This window comes from Protopterus annectens, chromosome 8.part0, assembly GCF_019279795.1.
Source record: "Protopterus annectens isolate FY-2018-M chromosome 8.part0, PAN1.0, whole genome shotgun sequence".
In the NCBI taxonomy this organism is placed as follows: domain Eukaryota; kingdom Metazoa; phylum Chordata; order Ceratodontiformes; family Protopteridae; genus Protopterus; species Protopterus annectens.
The window spans coordinates 35153583-35174807 of record NC_056741.1 but is presented as its reverse complement, the minus strand read 5'-3'; the positions used below and the strand labels follow the sequence as shown (position 1 = coordinate 35174807).

General features: G+C 39.1%; 1 protein-coding gene across 1 annotated transcript in view; it reads right to left on the bottom strand.

Moving 5' to 3' along the window:
• Positions 1-21225, bottom strand: part of LOC122808627 (PILR alpha associated neural protein) — a 718070-nt gene that overhangs the window by 318805 nt on the left and 378040 nt on the right. The window contains exon 2 of the mRNA XM_044079592.1: positions 14764-14847. Coding sequence (XP_043935527.1) covers positions 14764-14780 — 17 coding nt within the window. The 5' untranslated portion in view covers positions 14781-14847. The remainder of the gene's footprint in view (positions 1-14763; positions 14848-21225) is intronic.

Genomic DNA, 21225 nt, shown 5'->3' with positions numbered 1-21225 from the left:
TTGGACACATGCTGAGCACCTGCAGAAATAGTGACAAAAATGTGGTGTTTGGTGAGGATTTTTTTTTTCATTGCTGCTTTGGGATTCATGATGAACTGTTAAAAGGAAGAAAAAGGTTTTCCTTATCAAGTTAACAGCAACTGGTCACAGTTAGCCAGGCACTAACCATGACAGGTTCTAATTCTAGTTGGTATGCTTGGAGCTTACAAGTTATACTGGATATCAGGGCCCCCCCCCCTATTTTTCTCTATCTTGCATAGTTTGTTAATTTGCAGGTAGACTATAGTTTTCTTTTTTCCAAACTGTTGCAATTATTTTAATAATATTAACTAGGAAGTCTCGCCAAGTTGTAAAAATGTTTGTAAAATGTGTGTGTGTTGTTGTTAGGCAGTTTCACTTGAGGAAACTTACTAGTTAGTAAGGATTTTGTTTTTTATAGGGATGGGGGAAGATAGAACATGACATGGCTCAAATCTGATGATGCTTTTCCATTGAGTGCTTGATAAACTATCTTGCCTATGAGTGGCTGATAAGAAAGGCATCACAGGAAAAGAAGGGGCTTTACACCCCCTTGTTGGGAACATATTTGCAGGGTTTGTATCTATTCATCCACTAACCCTTTTTTCCATTTGTGCACATGGAATCGGGTGTCACTTAAACAGTGACAATCATTTAGAGCCAAGATTCACACTACTGGGTGGCTAGCCCTGCTGCACTAGTTCTTCCACACCACACATACACACACACTCATACCTATGGGAACATTTAGAGTGTATAATCTGCTTACTGCATGTCCCTGGAATGTGGGAGGAAGCAGGACACCAGGAGAAAACCCACAGTAACATAGGGAGGGCATATAGACTCTACACAGAAGTCACCCTAGCTGAGAATTGAACCAGGGAATGTCTTGCTATGAGGCAACAACACTACCTGCTGCTTCACTGTGCTGCCCTTTTTGCAGGTTTTGTATGTAGCTGCATACATTTATGATTTGTGCATTTTATGTTTATATATTTCTCTTTGTTTATACAATCTGTTTATTGTTATGGGTAAAATAATTGCAGTACTGATATTTTCAGTTTACACATATAGCTCTATTTTTCTACCTTAGCAAACTGACTGCATTTTTTATCTGCTGCTCTTTATGCTTGTGTGGGTCTTCTTTATCATCTGACTCACTTAGACAGCAAGAGCATAAACCTTGTTTATTGTAGGCTCAGTTTTAGGTTCATAGGTAGGTACTAGCCTATCTGCCCGAAGGCATTTATAAGCCTAGCCAGAATGTGTTGGCTTTCGCCACCCCCTTAGATTAGTTCCCTGTGCCTCTGTCCAGCAGAGCCATTGAAGTGATCCCTGGGGTAAACGTTCTGTTTCCCATCCACTCGTCAAGGTTTCTCTTGAAGAGGGCTAGCGAGGAGCTCTGCCTAATGTAGATGAGAATCTTGTTCCAGAGCATAGAAAGCCTCTGGGACAGGAATCTATCCCTCCAGCATGTCCTATTTATTGTTGTGGTGAGGTTTACATCCCAGGAGCGTGTGGCTTGAGGGGATATGGTTTTCTTTAGATGGAGCATGTCCATCAGTTCTGGGTTGGACATGGCCTTGTATGTCAGGCAGAGATCACCTCTGAGTAGGCGGTATGCAACCGAGTACAGCTGGAGTTTCTTCAGTCGAGCTGCATAGGGCATCTGCTTGAGGCCAGTGATCTTCTTGGTGAGGTACTTCTGTGGTCTTTCCAGTTGTTGCAGGTGTCTTGTAAGGTACATCCGAAATGGGGCATTGTACTCTATGATGGGTCTGATGAGTGATGCGTAGAGGGGCCCAATAACTTCTTTCGATCTTAATGCAAAACCTTTTGTGATTAGGTAGGCCACATAGAAGGATTTTCTAACCACTTTGGCAATGTGATTATCAAATGAGAGGTTACTATCTACTTGGGTCCCCAGATACCTTATTACATCTTCCGTATTTAGGGGACTACCACCTTACCACCTATGTGGTAGTTTGTGGGTACTTTGTTTTTTTCCAAAGGGGATGACTATGCACTTTTTGGCATTTAGCTTGAGGCCATGGTTTTGAAACCAGGTATCTGTCTCAGTGAGACCCTTTTGGAAGATGTCTGTGTCAGCTGGAGAGTCAATTATAGCCCCTAGTTTGCAGTCATCTGCGAACTTGGTCAACCATAGTCCTCCTGTGCTTGCCTGTACCTCTGAGAAGTATATACCGAACAGGAGGGGTCCTAGGACTGAGCCATGGGGAACATCACTTGTAACCAGTTTAGAGTCCAACCTAGCTCCCGCAACTCTTACCATGTGGGTTCTGTCCGTGAGCCAGTTGGCAACCCATCTCGTGATGTCGCGGCTTATGTTCAGGCTGGTGAGCTTGTCTATAATACCTGAGGTGGGGAATGGTGTTGAAAGCCTTTGCGAGGTCTAGGTAGGCTGTGTGGACCACCATTCCCTCATCTATAGCCTTGGTAACTGTCTCAAAGAAGTCCACCAGGTTTAGGGGGCATGATCTGCCCTTAACAAAGCCAAACTGGGTAGGGTCCAGCGTTTGGAGGTTCCCAATGTCTCTGTCAATGAGATCCATAATGATGCACTCCATAGCTTTGCAGAACAAGCTAGTCAGGCTTATAGGGCGATAGTTCCTGGGGTCCGTTGTGGCTCCACCTTTGTGGAGCGGAATAACCGTTGCTGTGTGCCACTCTGTGGGCATGTAGCCTGTGGAGAGGCTGAGTTTGAACAGTGTGTTTAGGTGAGGGGTTAGTTCATCTTTGAGCTCATGTAGGTCGCAGCCTGGGACACCGTCTGGTCACATTGATGCTGTGTTTTTGGATTTGGAGGGGGCTGTTTTAACCTGAGTGTCTGTAATTTCAGGGGCACATACATCCATGGTGGTGCAGCAGTAGCATTGTTGCCTCACAGCAGGAGGTTCTCCCGTTCGATTCTCGGCTGGAGTGCGGGGAGTGCCTTCTGTGTGGAGTCTGCATGTCCTCCCCTCGGTTGGGTGGGCATTTGAAAGACATGTGTAAATGGGCATGCCTTCAATGAAGGTTGAACGTCGAGCTGGCACCTCGGTGTTCATGAAAATCTACTGCCAATCATTAGCGGACCGGAGTTCCGCTGTGGCAACCCCTAACCGGGAAAAGCCAAAAGACAACAACAACATTCTTCTGGTATAGTTATGGGCCCTTTTGGGGGTGAGCGGGGGATGGGGTGAAGTTTGCACTGAACCTGTCTGCCAGGATATTGGCTATATCAGTCAATTCAGTGTATTTTGTGCCATTCTGCACTAACTCTGAGCAGATCTGAGAATTGCCAGTTAGATTCTTGATATAGCTAAAGAATGCCTTGTGGTTATCTTTGGAGTCCATGGCAATGTTTCTTTTGAAGCTAGCCTTGGATAATTTTATGAGGGAATGCAGTTTCTTGCTGATACTGATCAGGAATGTCTTCCCTTCTTGGGATTTTACTCTTTTCTGTACTAGTTTCCTCCTTCTATTGTATAGCTTGTTTATGGCAAGGGTCCACCAGACTGGTTTCCTTTTCTTGGAGGAATTAGTTTTGGTTTTGTTGGGATAGCACGATCCATGCATTCTTGTAGGTGCCTGTAGAGTGCATTAGTAAAGGATTTTGCAGCTTGGACAGTGTTATCCTTTAGCATGGGGGCTTTGAAACTTCCCACCTCAGTCTTAAGTAACGTGAAGTTTGCTTTTAAAAAGTTTTTCACTGTGGTTTCTTTGACTGGGGGTTGTGGCAGAATGTGGACATCCAGTGTGATTAGTTTATGGTTAGATCTAACCAGTTAGGGGTTGACCTCCGGTGTGGAACACTGGTCGCCCATGTTGTTGATAACCAGGTCCAATATGTTGTCACCTCTGGTGGGGGTTTTGACCAGTTGATCCAGGGTGTTTGAGTTTATAAATTCTAGGAAATGTTGGGCAAGGGAGTTTGTACTTGAGTAGTTCTCCCAGTTAATGTTTGGGTAATTGAAATCACCCAATATCAGGATGTTTGGTAGGACCTTTAGGTTTACCAGTGTTTCCAGGAATGTGGAGAGGGGGTGCTGGGACATGGTGGGTGATCTGTAGCAAGCTATAATTTGAATAGCAGTTTTGCCCATTGCTAGTTGCATGTGGATGATCTCTGAAGCATCATGCTGTGACACTAACCTGGAGGTGTGGGTATCCTTGATGAATACTCCCCCGCCTTTTGTATTTCGGTTTGGGTTTTGCGGCTGAAATGTATGGTATAAGGGGTCTACCTGATAACGCCGAAACTGCAAAACACCGACAACGAAATCACTGACACCACAAAACCGAAAGTTCAAAAACACGAAACTTCACATGCCCGACAAACCACAATCCCGACAATCAACAGACAAAACAAATCCCCTGTCCAAAAAGCACACACACAACACAAGTACACCAAGAACCTACACTAAACCTTACATATACAACTATCTATGCACTAACCTTAACCCAAACCCTAACCCTAATGTCCACCACTATCGCACACTTACCTAACCCGCGCCCTAACCCTAACTCACTTAACCTGCCCCTAACCCTACAGTCTGTCACTATTGTACACTCACCTGACCAGCACCCTAAACCCAACTCACTTAATCCGCCCCTAATCCTAACCCCACACTTACCTTAACATGTCGGTGTTCTCAGTGTCGGGATTTTCAACTGTCGATCATCTCCATTGTCGACCTTCCGGTGTCGGTGTTCTCGTTGTCGGCATTTTGCAGTTTCGGCATTATCAGGTAGACCCGGTATGAGTTGTACCTGGTAGTGCTGGGGTGCTCTCTGGAGCTTTAAACCAGGTTTCTGTTACTGCACATATATCGATTTTCTCCATACTGAGGAGTGCCTCGAATGCGTGCATTTTGAGGTTTAGACTTCTGGCATTGAGTAGCATTACCTCAGTTTTTTGTTACTTGTGCTATTTACGGTGGTGGGTTTGTCTTTTGAGCCTTGCCTAAAAAAGGCACTATGGGGGTGGCAAGAGCCTTGGCCAGTATTCGAAAGCCTAAGGATGAAAGGTGCAAGCTGTTTCTAGCAAAGCAGCGTGGCTTGTTGAGCATGTCATCCCTGGCTGACAGACACTGGTCCCCCATTGAATGACACCAGAAGCTTAGCCAATTGTTGAAATTGATAATTTTTTCTCTATACCGTGGTATCATTCTTGGTGAGGGCAGGATGCTACTCAGGGTCAGGGTTATACCAGCCTGGGCTACGTGATCAGAGAGCTCCTCCATGTCTCTTTTAATGTAGTCCAGGGAGGTATGGCTCAGGTCATTCACACCAACATGGACAATGACAGAGTCATATTTGTATTTGTTCTGGAGTGACCTGAGTGCTTGTGTTATGTGGCAGATTCTGGCACCCAGCAGGAAGCTAACAGTAATCTTCTCCTTGTTCAGCCTAGTGAGTGGGATGTCAGTGTGCCTGACTATAGAGTCACCTAATACTAGTGTGCTGGTTATGTTATTTTGCCTTAGGGGCTGTGATTGCGTGGCACACTGGTTTTGTGAAGTATGTGTTTCATGGTTTGTGTTGGGGGGGTGGAGGTTGCTTGGATGTCTGCTTTGGAGGTCTCTGTTGCATTTGCAGATTTTTATTTAGAGCCTCTGAGTATGTTTTTGTGTATTTATGTGTGTTTTTTGCCGGTGCTGGTTTCATAGGTCTATGTGAGACTGGTGGAGTGATGCAAGTAATTCCCTTCTCCTCTTGACTGCCTGGTCCAGTCTTGGGTTGAGAGAGCTTAGCCTCCAGTTTGGCTGTATAATTGCATCTCTTGCATGTATTAGTGTTTGGTGGAAGGAGGAGAGGGTTATCTATGTACATGAGACAATTGTAACATTGCCTCAAAATGCCCAGATTCACCAGTTGGACCGGAGAGTACACCTGAAACTGCCCTTTGGACATGCCTGGATAGGTACAGTGAGCTGTTTTACTGTCTCTTGTAAGTGAAAACAAATGAGTAGCTTTCCCATCATATCATAGAATGTGAATGATCTGACTAGCACAGTCAAGAAAGGCAGAATCTTATGTTACTTAAAGAAGCTGGAACCCAGTTTTATTATGTTACAAGAGCTGCAACTTTATAATTTTAAGCATACTAAAGTGATACAAAAGTGTTCTATGGGAGGATTCTCCTCCTATTGTGTTTGCAATAAAAGGGGCATAATAATTCTAATTAACAAATACATGCATTTCAAGTACAATGCATAATCTCTGAAGTTCATTTTGCTGTGATTAAGGGCCTCCGCTTAGGGCAGGTAATTATACTAATATCCTTTTATCTTCCCCTTGGTACTTCAAATGCTGATGCACCTAGAATGATGAGAAAATTGGCCTCTCTCTTTCAGGAGATATTTATATTTTTTTGGGGGGGTCGACTAGAACACAGTATATGCCCCAATGAAGTGTGTTCAGGCTCCAGGCTCATTAGAATGCCCACTTTTGAAATATTCATGAAGATGTATTTTAAAGCTATAGGGTTGATTAATACCTATGTTTTGACCCCCCCTTTCCACAGAGTATACTTGTGTGTCCCAAAGATTATTTTCCTTATCTAGGGTCAACAAATTATTGCCTCCCTGGAACATGATTATATGTTACCCAAAATGACAAATGCTACCATAGTACTATTCAGCTATACTTCTATTTTGTCAAAATTCATAATAGAACCAGTTTTACTTTATAGATATTAGAAGTTTAACTTTTTTTTTGGCTTTGGAAATTAATTTAATTCCATTATGCAAGCAGCATACTATGATTGAGCAAATACACCTTTCTGCCACATGGCAATCATTACCGAGGAACTGACATCTGCATTATGCAAGTATATAAGTCAGATGTTTAGACAGGTCCAATATAAGTTATGATAACAATGGCTGCTTTTGCAGGTACAGAGTAAGGCAATACTACAGGGAAGAAGACTGGATAAAGAACTGATGAAGTCTCTCCAAGCTAATATCAATAAGTCCATTGACTATAAAATAGATCAAGATAAGCCTATACTGAAACTGAAATCTTTTGATACTGTTCCCCTTCATAGTTTCATTTTGCCCTCTGACTACAGACTTCGGTATTCTCCCTCAGAGGTTTAGTTTTTCTTATGAAGAAGCTGAAAATTTTCTTGAGTTTCTCATCCTTCTTGGCTGGGTGGCTGCTAAAAATTACAACTATGGAAGTTATTTCACAAGAGGTTCACTTAATGTGCAAGAAAATTACTAGAGATAAGACTCCGGATTCAGATATCTTAGCTTAGAACATTTATGAAGGAGAAAGGATATTTTTTTACAGTCTTTGCAAATCATAAATGTTTTGTTTTCTTTACAGGTGCCTTTTCCAGTTCATAGAAAAGGGTTGTAATTTCTGTCAGTCTTAAACCAAGAAAAGACCTCCCAGAAGTAATGTCACATTGACCCATCTAACGGTTAAACTTTTATAGTCATTATGGCTAACAAAATTTCCAACATGTTTCCTTCTGTTATACACCTTGACCAAACTGATTTTGTACATGACCAAACCACCTGTGTCAAATCATTGAAACCTTTTAGGCTGGTAGAGGAAGCAAATAGATGTATACCAAGAAGGCATTTGACTGGGTCCAATGGAATTTCCTGTGTTTGGTTTTACACTGTATGTGGTTTCCTGATAATACAATCACTCTTTTAAAAAATCTGTATAGGATCCTAGACCAAAATTAAAACTCTATATTCTCTCAAAGTTTTCAGATATTTAGGAGCACTAGGCAAGAGTGTCTTCTTTCCACTTTTGTATTCACTATGTATATATTGAGCCCTTAGTAACTTAAATATAACCCTTCCCAGTATCTGGTTTAAGCTGGGTATGCAAACTTAATAAATTCATTAATGGAACAGGTTTTGCATTAGTATGTATTTTCAGGGTAAAAGGAAATATAAACTATGGTCTTCTAATATCGATGGGTGAACAGGGTAAAAATAGGAGGTACAATCTGGGGCACTCTGCAAAAATCACAGACAGATGAAAGGTAAGATTCAGTGAACATTAAGCAAAATCAGAGACGATTAAGAGTTATGGACTTCATGCTGCACGTGATGTGCTTTTGTGGCCTTGAAACAGAAGCAGCCTTCACATTTGTTTTCAGAGAAAAGGAATTCAGAATGAATTGGGGTTTGAAGAATGTATTAACCAGCAAAGTGTAACTTACCTTACGACTGAAAATCAGACAGAAAATGCATGTAAACAGCCCCAGTCTGAAAATCATCTGTGTGTATACCTTACTCCCTCTTGCTGACTAGATAATTGACTCTGATAACCCCGACGTGATATCAGTATGTCAGTAAGATAGCAAATCTTCCCGAAGAGTAATCAATGACTGTAGAGCATGTTATGGATATGGATGGTATTTTTTGGAAGAGATCTTCATTAAAAAGAGAAGTGAGATTGCAAAGTTAAATGACAGAAAGACAGCCAGGGTAAACAACTACTCAGGAAATGCTTTTTGAGAACAGAAAGGCTACTTTGATTTTGTCAGTTTTTACACAACCTTTAAATGATTTACTGCTTCAACTTTGACGTACTGAGCTGGGTTTTTCTACATCTGAATGAAGTATTTGTTAGAGAAATGGGCAATTTTAGGTATCTTGTTAAACTCCTAAGATAGGGCATATGTATATTTCTTTGTCATCTTTTCAATATCATGGGCCAAGTGATAAAGGGAGTTCTTTTTTACTTTACTTTTATTTAGATTTGTTTACCATTTTTCAGACAAGGTTGGAAGATTATATCAGATTGTTTCACCTTATATATCAGAAATCCGTTATTATTGATCATAAGATATGGGTTTCTAATTGCCCATTGCAAGTTCCCATGTTTACATTATTCAGTTTGTTTGTTGTACAATTTTTGATGACTTTCCTTTGTATATATATTTTTTATTGCTGGACTGTTTATTTTCTTTAATTTAACAACATATTTTTTTTTTTGGAAAAAAGAATAGAAAGTCAGTCTCCTATGGCCCCCTCATGCTTCCACAACACAGGAAGTAGGAAGGTTGATGGATTTCCTTAAAAAAAATTTGAAAACATTTTTATTAGGAAACACAAGTTAGGCATGCTGGCACATATGATTTTTGTGAAAGTCTAAGTAAAGTGCCCTGCAAGTAAGATGCTGTAAGTTAATGGCGATTAGAGGCAATGTTTTCCAAAGATGAACTTCAGACCCATTTAGCTGAGCACTTGAATGGGTGGAGATGCAAACCTGCGAGTCATGATGGTCAAGCTCCAAGGAACAGAAATCTTTAAAGAAGGCGAAAGTTTAAATACCATCTCTGAATTGCTTGACAAGTTACACTGGCTCACTGAGCTGCCTTTCACAAGGCAGTGTTGGTCTCAAATGGCAGATGTATGTACCTTGATTTCAGAATAACGTAGACTGAGATCAGACAGGCATGTTAGGTAGGTCAGTACCACACTGCAAGTTCACTGACTAAAAGGGAGTGACAGGATGCTTCGCAACGACAGTCAATGGACTAATAGTAAATCCGCGAACAACTTTCACGGTTAACAGAACAGAAGTGACTGAGGACAATATAGAAATGCCAATGGCAATCAAAAAGGACAATTTAACAAAAAGAAGAGATGGAACTGATGGTCGCTTTGCTGTAAATGACTCTTTGTTGTTGAATTTATCTAATGCTGCAGTTTCTGATGTTGTGAGGTCAGTATTGTGTTTAGGTTTGAAATTCGTACCCACTGCTCTTCCTAGATTGCATATTTTAAAAAGTGAGATTTTTTTGCTAGGGAGAAAGTTGCATTTGATATATTTTTTTAATAATAAGAATAAAAATGTTAATAGTGATAATTGTGTATACTATGAAAGTGTTTCTGAAGATTCCTTTTACTCATGTACATCTGCTTCAGATAATTCTCCTGATTGTATAGTTAATGATGGTATTGCTAATGCGCATACTAGCCTTGATACTAGTGTAATTAAGGCTAAAAGTTGTTTTATTCCCCCATATACTAATACATGCATACAGAGTTATATTTCTACAATTAATTTTGAGGTAGAAAAGCACTATGATGTGTTAATGTATAATAAATCTAACATTTGTTTTAATTTAGATAAACAACAATGGATATAAATTTTGTAAATTTTGCAATGATAGAAATTTTGTTGTAAAGCCATCTGATAAAGGTAATCAAATTGTAGTTTTGAATTTGATGCAATATTTAGATATGTGCTACATGCACTTAAATGATAGCAATGTCTATGAAAAATGCAATATTGAATGTTATTTTAAAGCTATTGATAGGGATCTGTTATTATTGATAAGGGCCAACGTTTAGGTTATTTTTCTTCCGATGATGTTACAAATAGCAATCTTGCTGTTTTCTACCGTTTACCCAAGATGCACAGGGGCCTTAATAATCTGACTGGGAGGCCTATTGTTTCTGCTGAAAAGTATTTTTTCAAATCTATCAGTACTTTTTTGCATGAAGTTTTGAAAAAAATATGTTTTAAGATTACCATCATATGTGAGAGATAGTCAAGATATTTTGACTAAAATAAAGGGATTTAGATGGAATAGTTCTATGTATTGGTTATGTATGGACATAAAAAGTTTATGCACCAACATTAAACATAATGTTGGTATTCAGGCTTTGTTCAATTTTTTAGGTGATTCACCCGTGTCATGTTTTTTGATAGATTTGGTTTTATTTTTTTTAACAAATCCTTTTTTTACTTTTAATGGGGAAGTTTTCCATCAACTACAAGGAACGGCGATGGGGGCGGCTTTCGCCCCCCATGTATGCCAATTTGGTTATGGGCAAATTTGAGTTTGACAATATATACTGTCATAGTTTTTCTGGGTCACAGGTTTTGTTGTATTTAAGATATATAGATGATCTTATTTTTTTATGTGAAAGCCCCATGGATATGGCCTCTCAATTTGTGGAAGACTTACAAACAAACACTATGGGCCTATAATTTGATAGTAGTCAGTTGGGGATGGAAGTTAATTTTTTGGATATTAAGCTTAATCAACTAAATACTAGGTTATATAATAAATTTGAACAGATAAATCAATTCCTATATGGAAGCAGTTGTCATCCAGATCATTTAATGAAAGTTTTACCATACAATGAATTTTTAAGAATACATAGACTTTGTAATATAAAGTATTTAATAAGGAAATGTTGGAATCTTAAAAAATGTTTCTGCATAGGGGTTATGACACTAGGTTATTTATAGAAGCTAAAGCTAAAATAAAGGAATTAAGGTGGCCCAATACTCAAACTAGTAACAGGGATATGGCTTATCTTAGGCCTGATAATACTCGTAGTTCCTATATAGGCAATGATGGAACAAATATTAATGATGTTTTCTTTGTAACTACCTTTAATGTCATCAGTAACAAAGTTGTTAATACAGACAGTTTTGCCTATGTTATTTAGAGATAAGGAATTGTATTCATTATTGCCCAAAAGGTTACAAATTTCTTATAAGAGGGCAAGAAATTTAGGAGACATGGTAGTACATAACCATTTTGAATTACCTATTGTGGGAATTATCAGGAATATGTCAACACCTGTAGGCACTGTGCAATGTGGCAAATGTTCCATATGTAAAAATGTGGTAAATCATTTTAAATATATTAATGGATGTTATTTTTCTGTAAAAGCTAATTTTAAATGAAGCACTTGTGGGGTTATATATGCTTTAAAGTGTAGTTGTAATAAATATTATATTGGTGAAACTAGTAGAAGTTTCAAAGTGCGCTTTCAAGAACACCTAAGAGATATAAAAATGTTAAATGGACAGCCCTTTAGTCAGTCATTTTTTTTATTTTCATGGTTCTGACCCTGATTGTATTCAGGGTTGTGTTTTGGAAAAGGTTGAGGTATCTCTGGGTGAATTTGTTAGTTTAAATACTAAACTTCGTAAAAAAGAAACTTCATATATTTTAAAGTTTAACACATTGGAACCACTAGGGTTAAACAAGGATTGTGAGTGGAAATATGTAATTTAATTTAATTTAATTAACAGTGGGTGTGTTTTGCTAATTTTATCTGTATATATTGGTCATGTTAATAATGTGTTTTTTACTCTTTGAAGGCTGAATAGACGAGGCGCTAAGTAATACATTCTCTGTATATTGGCTGGGTTGTTATTTGTGGTATTATTTCTTCGTTTTTCTGTTTGTGGTAACATTATCAGTGACAGAATGCTTCTCTGTACCAGTGGAGAACCTTTTTATGTTTTAGTAACTTCTTCTGTCAAGTAGAAGGCGATAAGGCAGCCTCATAGCAGTTCTGACACCCCACAAGCAACATTCCAGCTCTCTGGAAAAGTTCAACAATTATCACCTTACCAAAAGAATTCAGCCCAACATTTTGAATAAAATAACTCCTTATGCACAAAGGAGTATGGTTTTTGCAAAGACTGCACCACTGGTACTGTCCTTCTCACGTTCAGTGACAGAGTCTACAAGCACATAGAGAGTGACAGTGTAATGAGGGCCACGTTCCGTGACTAGAAATGACTCCAAATTGTCCTGTCCTTTGGAATAAATAATACAGGTTTGAATTACTACGTTAAGCAATAAGTCAAAGACTAGATCAAAAATGTAATCCAAGAAATACGCACTTCAGTCTCCAAAACTCCACAGATAACGACTCCTGCAGGCCTTAGTACTAAGCCCAGTTATTTGTATTCTCAGTACCACCATAATGGCTACACATACCTTCTATGTGCTAAATATGAAGTTATTTACTTCTTCAGTTACAGCCACCAAGCTATTTACAAGTTATTAGAAGAAACACTGTTACAGTAACCCATTATGTTACCTCTTTGTTGTCTATGTACCTTGCTTCATTTTGCAGATGTGAACTTAGCAATGTACTAAAATAGGTGATGGAAGAAGACTGATACAAACTGACAAAGGGTCCGAAATCACAGAACCAAGGAAAGAAAGTGATTTTCTGCTGCATTCAGGGAATACTGTGAGACCAAAAGAGTGATGCTATATAGGGGGTACACCAGAGGGTCCTAGTAAAGATTTAACTTTAGTGTTATTGTAAGTTATAAGCAATATCCTTGGATAGGAAGCTTAAAGACTAGAGTACCAGTTAATAATTTGGCCCTTGTGATGATAGGAAGGCATCTCACTTTGCTGACTGTCAGATGCTGATGTCCCCTTTTCTGTAAAACCATTAAAAAATAATGCAGATTTACATCATTTTGTGGCTTCTTGTGTTTTCTAGGTGAGTTTGTGATAATGACAACAATGGCATATTCCACTGCTGGAATAAAAACAAGTTTTCCAAATGTAATGCCATAAATGTTGTGTATATGGCTACCTGTATGAAATGTGACTCATTCTATATAGGTAAGACAAACAGAAATCCTAAAAAAAAGATTATTGGATATATGTTGGATATAAAGAGATTAGTGAAGACAAATCCTTTAGAAAAGTATATCATAGAGAATAATGAAACATATCACTTTAAATTTCCAGTTTTACAAGTAGTTACAAACTGTGAGGAGGTGGGGATTTGGAAAGCAGAACTGAATCTCTAGAAATAAAATGGATGCATATTTTAAGGTCCTATCAGCTAGCAGGGTTGAATGAAATTTGTAATTTAAAACCATTTTTAAAAGTGCAACCACTGAATTAATAACTGTTTTTATTGTTTTAAACTAGGATGCTTATATTCAACTATTACTGATTTGTTTGCCTTTAAGAGATGATTGTTTATTAGGGTGGTGTCACTGAATGAGGTTATTTAAGTTTTTACTGCATGTTTTAAATCTGATGAAGCACGCTGTGGGAAAGCTGTTGAGCTAGTTGTTCTGAGGTTTATATATTAAATCTGTGAAGTACCTGGAAGTATTTTGCTCCATTCTTTCTGTTGAGTTTTTTGGTATATTACTGTTCTAGTGTGGACTTTCAGACTGCTTCATCTGTGGGTGGTTGTGTTTTAAAAGAAGTTAATTAGCATAACTCACATATTTTGCTTTGCTTTCTTCACAAAAATATGCATTTGTGTTACGTTATCTTGGTGAAAACAGTGCTCTTAGGTAAGCAGATAAGTAGAACAGGTGCTCAAACCATCGGTTACTGCTACTGGCATGTCATGGAGGCTTATTCCTTCCTGCCAGCACTTCAACCTCTCATACCATTACAGAATTTTGTCTCTGTAGACAAAGTGTCAACCTGCTCTTTGGTTCATTCGTTGCATTTTTATTTGTTAAATCCTATTAAGCATAATGGAATTGTTATGAGACAGCATGCAACCAGCATTACTCATTTGTAGATGTGAAGGAGGTAGATCATATTTGACACCATGGAGTTAAATGGGATACATGATTATATGGAGGACAGTCATGACACAGCACTACAGTGTAAACAAGGCTCCCTATGGAGTGCTAAAACTAAATTAATTGAACTAGCATGGAAATAGCATATGCTACTTGGCACCACACAATGCTAGAACCACTGCCTTCTAAGAACATTACAGGCCATATGTAGAGCAGACGCAATGGGGGCAGTTCATGGACATGTTTCACCACAGAGTGCCATAAACCACTGTCTCTTGATGGAATACTTAGGATTTCCCAGAAGCATGGACCAATGCATCTACTCCACCAGCCAGTAAGAACAAACAAGAAATCAGTGCTTAACACTTTGCATGCACAGTAGCTACAGATCTGCATAACAAAGTAAATGAATGATAGTATCACATCACACTGTACCTTTGTCTGACGTTCATATTCAGGAGATGTTTTTAGCAAACAGGATACTCCATCTCTGTTCAAAAAATTCAGTAGTTGCTGCACCTTAGGGGAAAAAAAAAGAAAACAATTGTTTACACATTATATATTTAACTGAAACTGCTTTCTTTCACTCCATTTCTCCCCACCCCCTGCTAATCCTAGATTTGCTGAATTCCTCATAAAGTCAGACCTTTTTATGAGCACATATCTTATGAAATAAATAAACTAAGTGTATATCAACGTTCCCTGTCAATTACTATATAGAGTCTAGTACTGGAAGAGCTTCTATTGAGAAAAGATAAGAAAGTGCTCCTCCTTCTAACTCTCTGTTATGGTTTCTAAGGGCCAGTGCTATCATCTCTTATGCTTAGAGGTTGAGATAGTTGTCATAATGGTGAAGGTCCTTGCCTCCCATGCACAAAGTGCCTGATTTGAGTTTGATGACAAGTCAATACCTGTGTAGAGTTTGCACGTTTCTCCCTTTGTCTCTGTGGGTTTCTCCCCACCTTTCCATAACATGCTATATGCTTTCACCTCACACTCACCCAAAACTGAATGGAGTCATGCCGTAGCACAAACTTTAGGTGGTGTTGACCATTTTAGGCATCAACTGTGGTGCATGGTACCCTTAGGAGGACTTGGATCACAGACTGCACACTGTGTTATTTGGCACTAGACTACGCACGGCTATTAGCTGATGTTAGGTGAGATGATTATCTGGTCTACTTCAATGGACCCATGCTAAAAATGGGAAAGTTGATAAGCTACTGGCCAGTAAGTAAGTGCAAGCTGTATGTAAAACCAGTTACTACTGGCTTGTGATCTAGAATATTCTAGGTGTGGGATTTCTGGTGAGGAAGGCATTATCTACAGAAAACAGTGAGGGATGTCATCAGAATTAGTGATAGACTCAACCAGACTCTGCTGTAAAAATAGGCCAGTACTTATAATCACAGTCTATATCCCACAGCAGGATTGTGATAGTAAGGAAAACAGTACATCCAGGACATACTAGACAAACCAGGACAATATGAGTTGGTGTTGCTAATGCAGGACATGAATGTTCATATTTGGACAGATGGAATATGAGGACTGCCTAGGGCAGATTGGGGTGAGGAAACAGGAATAAAGAAGGAGAGGCCATTCTAGACTTCTGTCTGACAAATGGCTTGATAGTAGCCAACACATGGTTCAGCAAGAGAGACAGTCACATGCAAGAGTGGGCAATATGTACCTTGGATAGTTAGGAAAGGGATTTGATGGGTAGAGTCAGAGATTTCAAAGTCATCCTCAATGAAACAGTCATCCTGCAGCATAAACCACTGGTGGCCACAATAAACTGCAAGCAGTGGTCAGAGAAGGCTATAAGGTCAACAGAAACTAGGCTGAAGACCTGTAAGATGACTAGAGCAAAGGCACAATTCAAGGAAACATTCACACCTCCTGCACCTCAGGAAGAAGAGGAAATAGGTGATGTCGAAGAAGAAGACCATCATCTCATAACAGCATGTGTGAGGACTACAGAACAGATATACAGCCATGGAGGTATAGAAATATGATACATAATGCAAATCCGTGCTGGAGCACAAGTCTAGGAAGTTATCAAAAGAAAGAAGGAGTCCAGGAGAAAACAGGAGACAGAAAAGACAAATCAGTCTAAGAAGGAATACTGGTTGCTTAACAAGATGCTAAGAGATTGGTCACAACAACAAAGAACAAGACATCGGAGGCACTTTAGTAGTTTCTGGAAAGTGACTCAGAAGATTGCACAAAGGTACCCTATCAGGATTCAATGCAAAGACACAAAGATAAAATGATAGTCATCAGACAATCCTCATAAGGGATTGCAGCAACAGTCTGCTAACCAGTCCACAGAACATCAAAGTCAGATGGAAGGAGTACTTCCAGCAGCTCCTGAATGAAGAAACCCCCACAGAAGCTGTACTGTCCTAGATACAGCCCACAATGAGAGAAGAAGAGGAACCCACCCTAGAAGAAGTAAGAACAGCACTAAAGAATATGAAGTCATGAAAAGCAGCAGACACAGATGAGGTCACAGCAGATATGATCGAGATGTTGGGAGAGTTAGGGGAGAATTTGTTCCAGAGGGTACTAATAGCAGTATGGAGAGAAAGGTGTTTCCCACATGATGGTAAAATAAGCACAGCAGAGCCAGTGTACAAGAACAAAGGGGGCATTCACAATGTTCATAATGCTGCATGAAATTGCTGGAGAGGGTGATTAATTAACAAAAATGCAGAGTAGGATTAAGTAAGATAGTGAGCAGATCAGATTCAGATCAATGCCCAACACAGCCAACATAATGTTTACAGTGAGACAGATAGTTCAGAAGATGCTAGAGAAGAGGTAAGAGTCCACCTTGGCTTTGGAAAAAGCATATGACAAGATCCCAAGACAGTTAATCTGGTCAGTCATGTGATGGTTTAAAGTTCTGTAAATACAAGAGACAAGGACCCAATGACAGAAGTAGGCACAGTGGTCAGAATGACAGAAGGGTCCCTAGTGGGAGTGGGTGTGCATCAGATTTCATCCCTGAGCCCACTGCTGTTTACATTGGTGATGGACAACATTAGCAAACAGGTTGGAGGGGACAGATCAGTAAAGCTGCTGTATTAGATGATGTGGCATTACTGGCAGACTCTGTGCAAGAACTTCAGCAAATGACAGGAGAATGGAATGCAAAAACTGAAGGCATATGAGATGAAATTGAGTACAGACAGTTGTCATGGCAACAAATGCAGGAATCAGAAGTTGAAAACAGAGCTAGAAAGGAAAACGGAACATTTTAACAGCTTTGTGTATTTGGGAAGGGTGGTTGAGGAGAAGGGAAGTCTAAACGAGGAGGTCAAAGCAAGAATCAGAGGGACTGCAGATGAATGGCACAGTATCAGGGGTAGTGAGTGGCAGAAGAAAGTCAAAGAAGCTGAAAAGTAAGGTGTGCAACCCATCAGTGTGACCAGTATGTCTTTATGGTAAAGAAACCTGGGCAGTAAAGGCAGATCAGATGAAGATGGTAGAGGTGATGGAGGTAAACTGCCTGAGATGGGTGGTAGGATGGAAACTGTGAGTTAGAGGAAGACGTGATAACATCAGTGCAGAAGCCAATGTATCTCCAATTGCAGTGAAGGCTAAAGAGAACAGATTACATTAATTTGGATACATGCAGGAAAGAAGAGTGGAATCTGATAAAAAAGATTTGTGAGAGAATTGGAGAGGGCAAGTGGAAACAAGCGCATTCAGCAAATAGATTGATGAACTGTGTGGCAGCAAACCTGCTATAGTCAGGCATGACTACCAAAGGAGGGTGGAGGGGAGCAAGGAATCAAGAAAGATGGCAACAGTTTGCACCCTGACCCCATGTAGAAACTGAGGAAAAGGGGGGTTGATAATGATGATGATGTTGAGAGGAATGAGTGCATTCTGAAATGTTCTTCTTGGTAGTCACCCTCCGCTGAGTTAATGCTCAAACCAAAATGCTGGAAACTGCCTCATGCATTCTAAGGTTTTTCATTAGTTTGATGCTTAGAATTAAAACATTGCTGTGGTGTCAGCCCAACACGCCTTAATTAATACTTTCCTAGAACTGGGACCCTGGTAGGCAGTTGTGAAGGCACATGTGCTGCTGGTGTATTGATGAAAGTAACGTCACCTTTTGTTAATTTTTATTGTCTTGCTTAGCCTCATGGTCTTCGCTGACTTGTCATTCCTCTTAGGTTTTACTTAACTGCTGCTGTGTATATATATATATATATATATATATATATATATATATATATATATATATATATACACACACACACACACACACACACACACACACACACACACACACACACACACACCTCTTAGATTCAAAGGCGAATACTAAACTAACTGCTCTGAGAGTTCATTTTAAGCCTAGCCAATATCCCAAGTTCAGAATCAAACCCTGTACCTTGTGTCTCTGACGTGAAGACCTTAACCATTATGTCCAAGTCCTAGTAGTTGCAAACAACAATTTTTATGGGTAATCTGAGAGCACTAGTCGGATGAACAAACTCCCTAGTGTGAAAGTGGAAATAGAAGGAATTGAACTTAGGACTAAAAGATGAAGCTGTTTAGTAGCCCTTAGCCTAAATGATTCATAGTATTAATATGGAAATAAAAGGAATGAAGCCCTTGTGTGCAGGATGAAGCTATTAAGTGCCCCCTAGTCTTAGAACTCTATGTTAAAGTTATTCAAAGTAATTTTTGTATCTGCAGCTGTTCTACCAATTGGTGCAACACCCTTACTAACATACTATCCTCCTGCTTTTAACATATTAAATTGCCCTTCCTCCAATTTTTGTTGTGTCAGCTGGTTAATTACAAATAGCTCTGTGACTCTAGCGTTTTGTTGTTGTTCTTCTTCTTGCTTAGTCGTTATTGTGATGTTATCACATGGGTTGTTTCAGTTTTCCTAAATTAACTTTTTATGCGATTTCTCTAAATGCACCCTTCCTACCGTTTGATCTTTCTAAGTAGACCTCTTCTTGCCTTCCTCTCCCATTACATATCTCTCTTGGCTTCTGTGCCCTTCATGTGTGTGTTGCTGCCTTTGCTAACAGGATTCTGTCAGCATTCTGCCCTAGTAGTCAATACAGCAAACTGTGAATGAAGTACAAATAGACATTAGTTCAATACACAAAGTCATCATGTGGGCACTGTGTGATCAGAGAATATCGGTTAACCAGACCATGTCTGGGCTATCCATGAAAAGGTGCCTGTGCCAATGGGCCTACATGCTTAGTAAAGTGTAAAATGACCACATCTGCTCATCCAACCCCACTGCTTTGGAATTGTCACTTACTTCACATTCCATTCTTGCTAATTCACTGAACCCTAACTGATGTCATCTTCCTACCCATGTATCCTAAACCCTTTCAAATTATACTTTATCTTGTTAATGGATAAACTGTGACATGACATCTGCTGATACTACAAATGTTTGTGAAGGCAACAGACTTCATCCTAAAAAAATAGAAGATGTTGCAGATAAAGACTGAAGGGTTATTTATTATGAACCAATTCCTTACCACATATCTGTTTTAGGTTAATTGTTTTCTCTCAGTAGTCTTGGCTGACTGCTTTGACATTTTTAATGCTAACCGATTTAACTCTATACTTTATGCCACATTTGTCCTTCATCCTGTAAATGTAGCTTGTCTCTTCACACATGAGCAATCTCTTTCATAGATCCTCTATCCCAAAATTACAAAAAAAAAAATCCTTACTACTATCTTAAGTAGAAAAGCTAACACAAGAAGTTCTGTTGATGGTTTCTTTCCTAAAGCATGGCGTAAACACGCCTAGTTTGTATACTTGTAGTCACCTAAATGTCATTTACATCACTGATTAACAGTTTGATGCTTAACTAAGTACACATAAAACAGTTAAGTTTACCAGCTCTGCACTGCTAGATCCAGACTACTAGTTAGTATTACTGTTATTACCCCCCACATCTGAGACCCTAACTCATTAACATAAGTGCTGTTTAATTAACTCTCATTAGAGGTGGCAAGAATAAATGCTTGCACTAATATTTCCATTGTTTGGCTGTGTGCTGTAGTGACATGAATTACCCATGTTTCTGATAAATAATTTAGCTGTGGGGTACATTTAAGTTTCAATGAGTTGTGCCGATTTCACTAGCTGTTAATCTTGTCTTTTTCCCATTTCAAACACTGCCAGAGGTAACAATAAATGCATTATGCTAGTTTAGTGGTGTGTGGAGGTATTTCTCATATCGAACTAAAATTAAAATAGCGTTGCAACTGCTGAGCAAGTAGAGTTCTAGGTAATTGTAAACTGAAGCTGTAGATTAATAATTCAACAAAAGAATGGCTATTACAGACCAGTGTTTTATACAGATACATAAAGGACTTTGAAAGAATGTTTTGCTTGCTTGCCATTAAGTATAATTACCTGCTGAAGCAGTAATTAGTTTTGAATCACAGTGGATCATTTTAAGGAACCCTCTGGTCAGACGGCACACTGGAGAGATACAGGGTTCAGACACTCAAATGCCACCGTGTCTATTAACAAGTTACAGTGCATGAAGAAACAGCCAATTGCTTCTGATGATGATTAAATGCTAATGGCAAGATGAATGCTTCACCTGGACAAAAATAAATTCCCGTGACTCTGCTCAAACTCAACATAGTATTACATGATAAGCAAATGATTTACTTGCTGTTCTAAAATTCACGTTTATGGCCCTGTTTATATTGTTTGCCATGAAAAGGCTGGTTTAACATTAAACGATACATATATTTTCCACATCTACTTCTAAGTATACAAACGCTGATGTGTTTAACATTGTTAAAATATTTCTGATTTTTTGTTACTGAGGATCACTTGTCTTTAACGGATAAAGGCTTGTTGTCTTGTAACACTATCCAG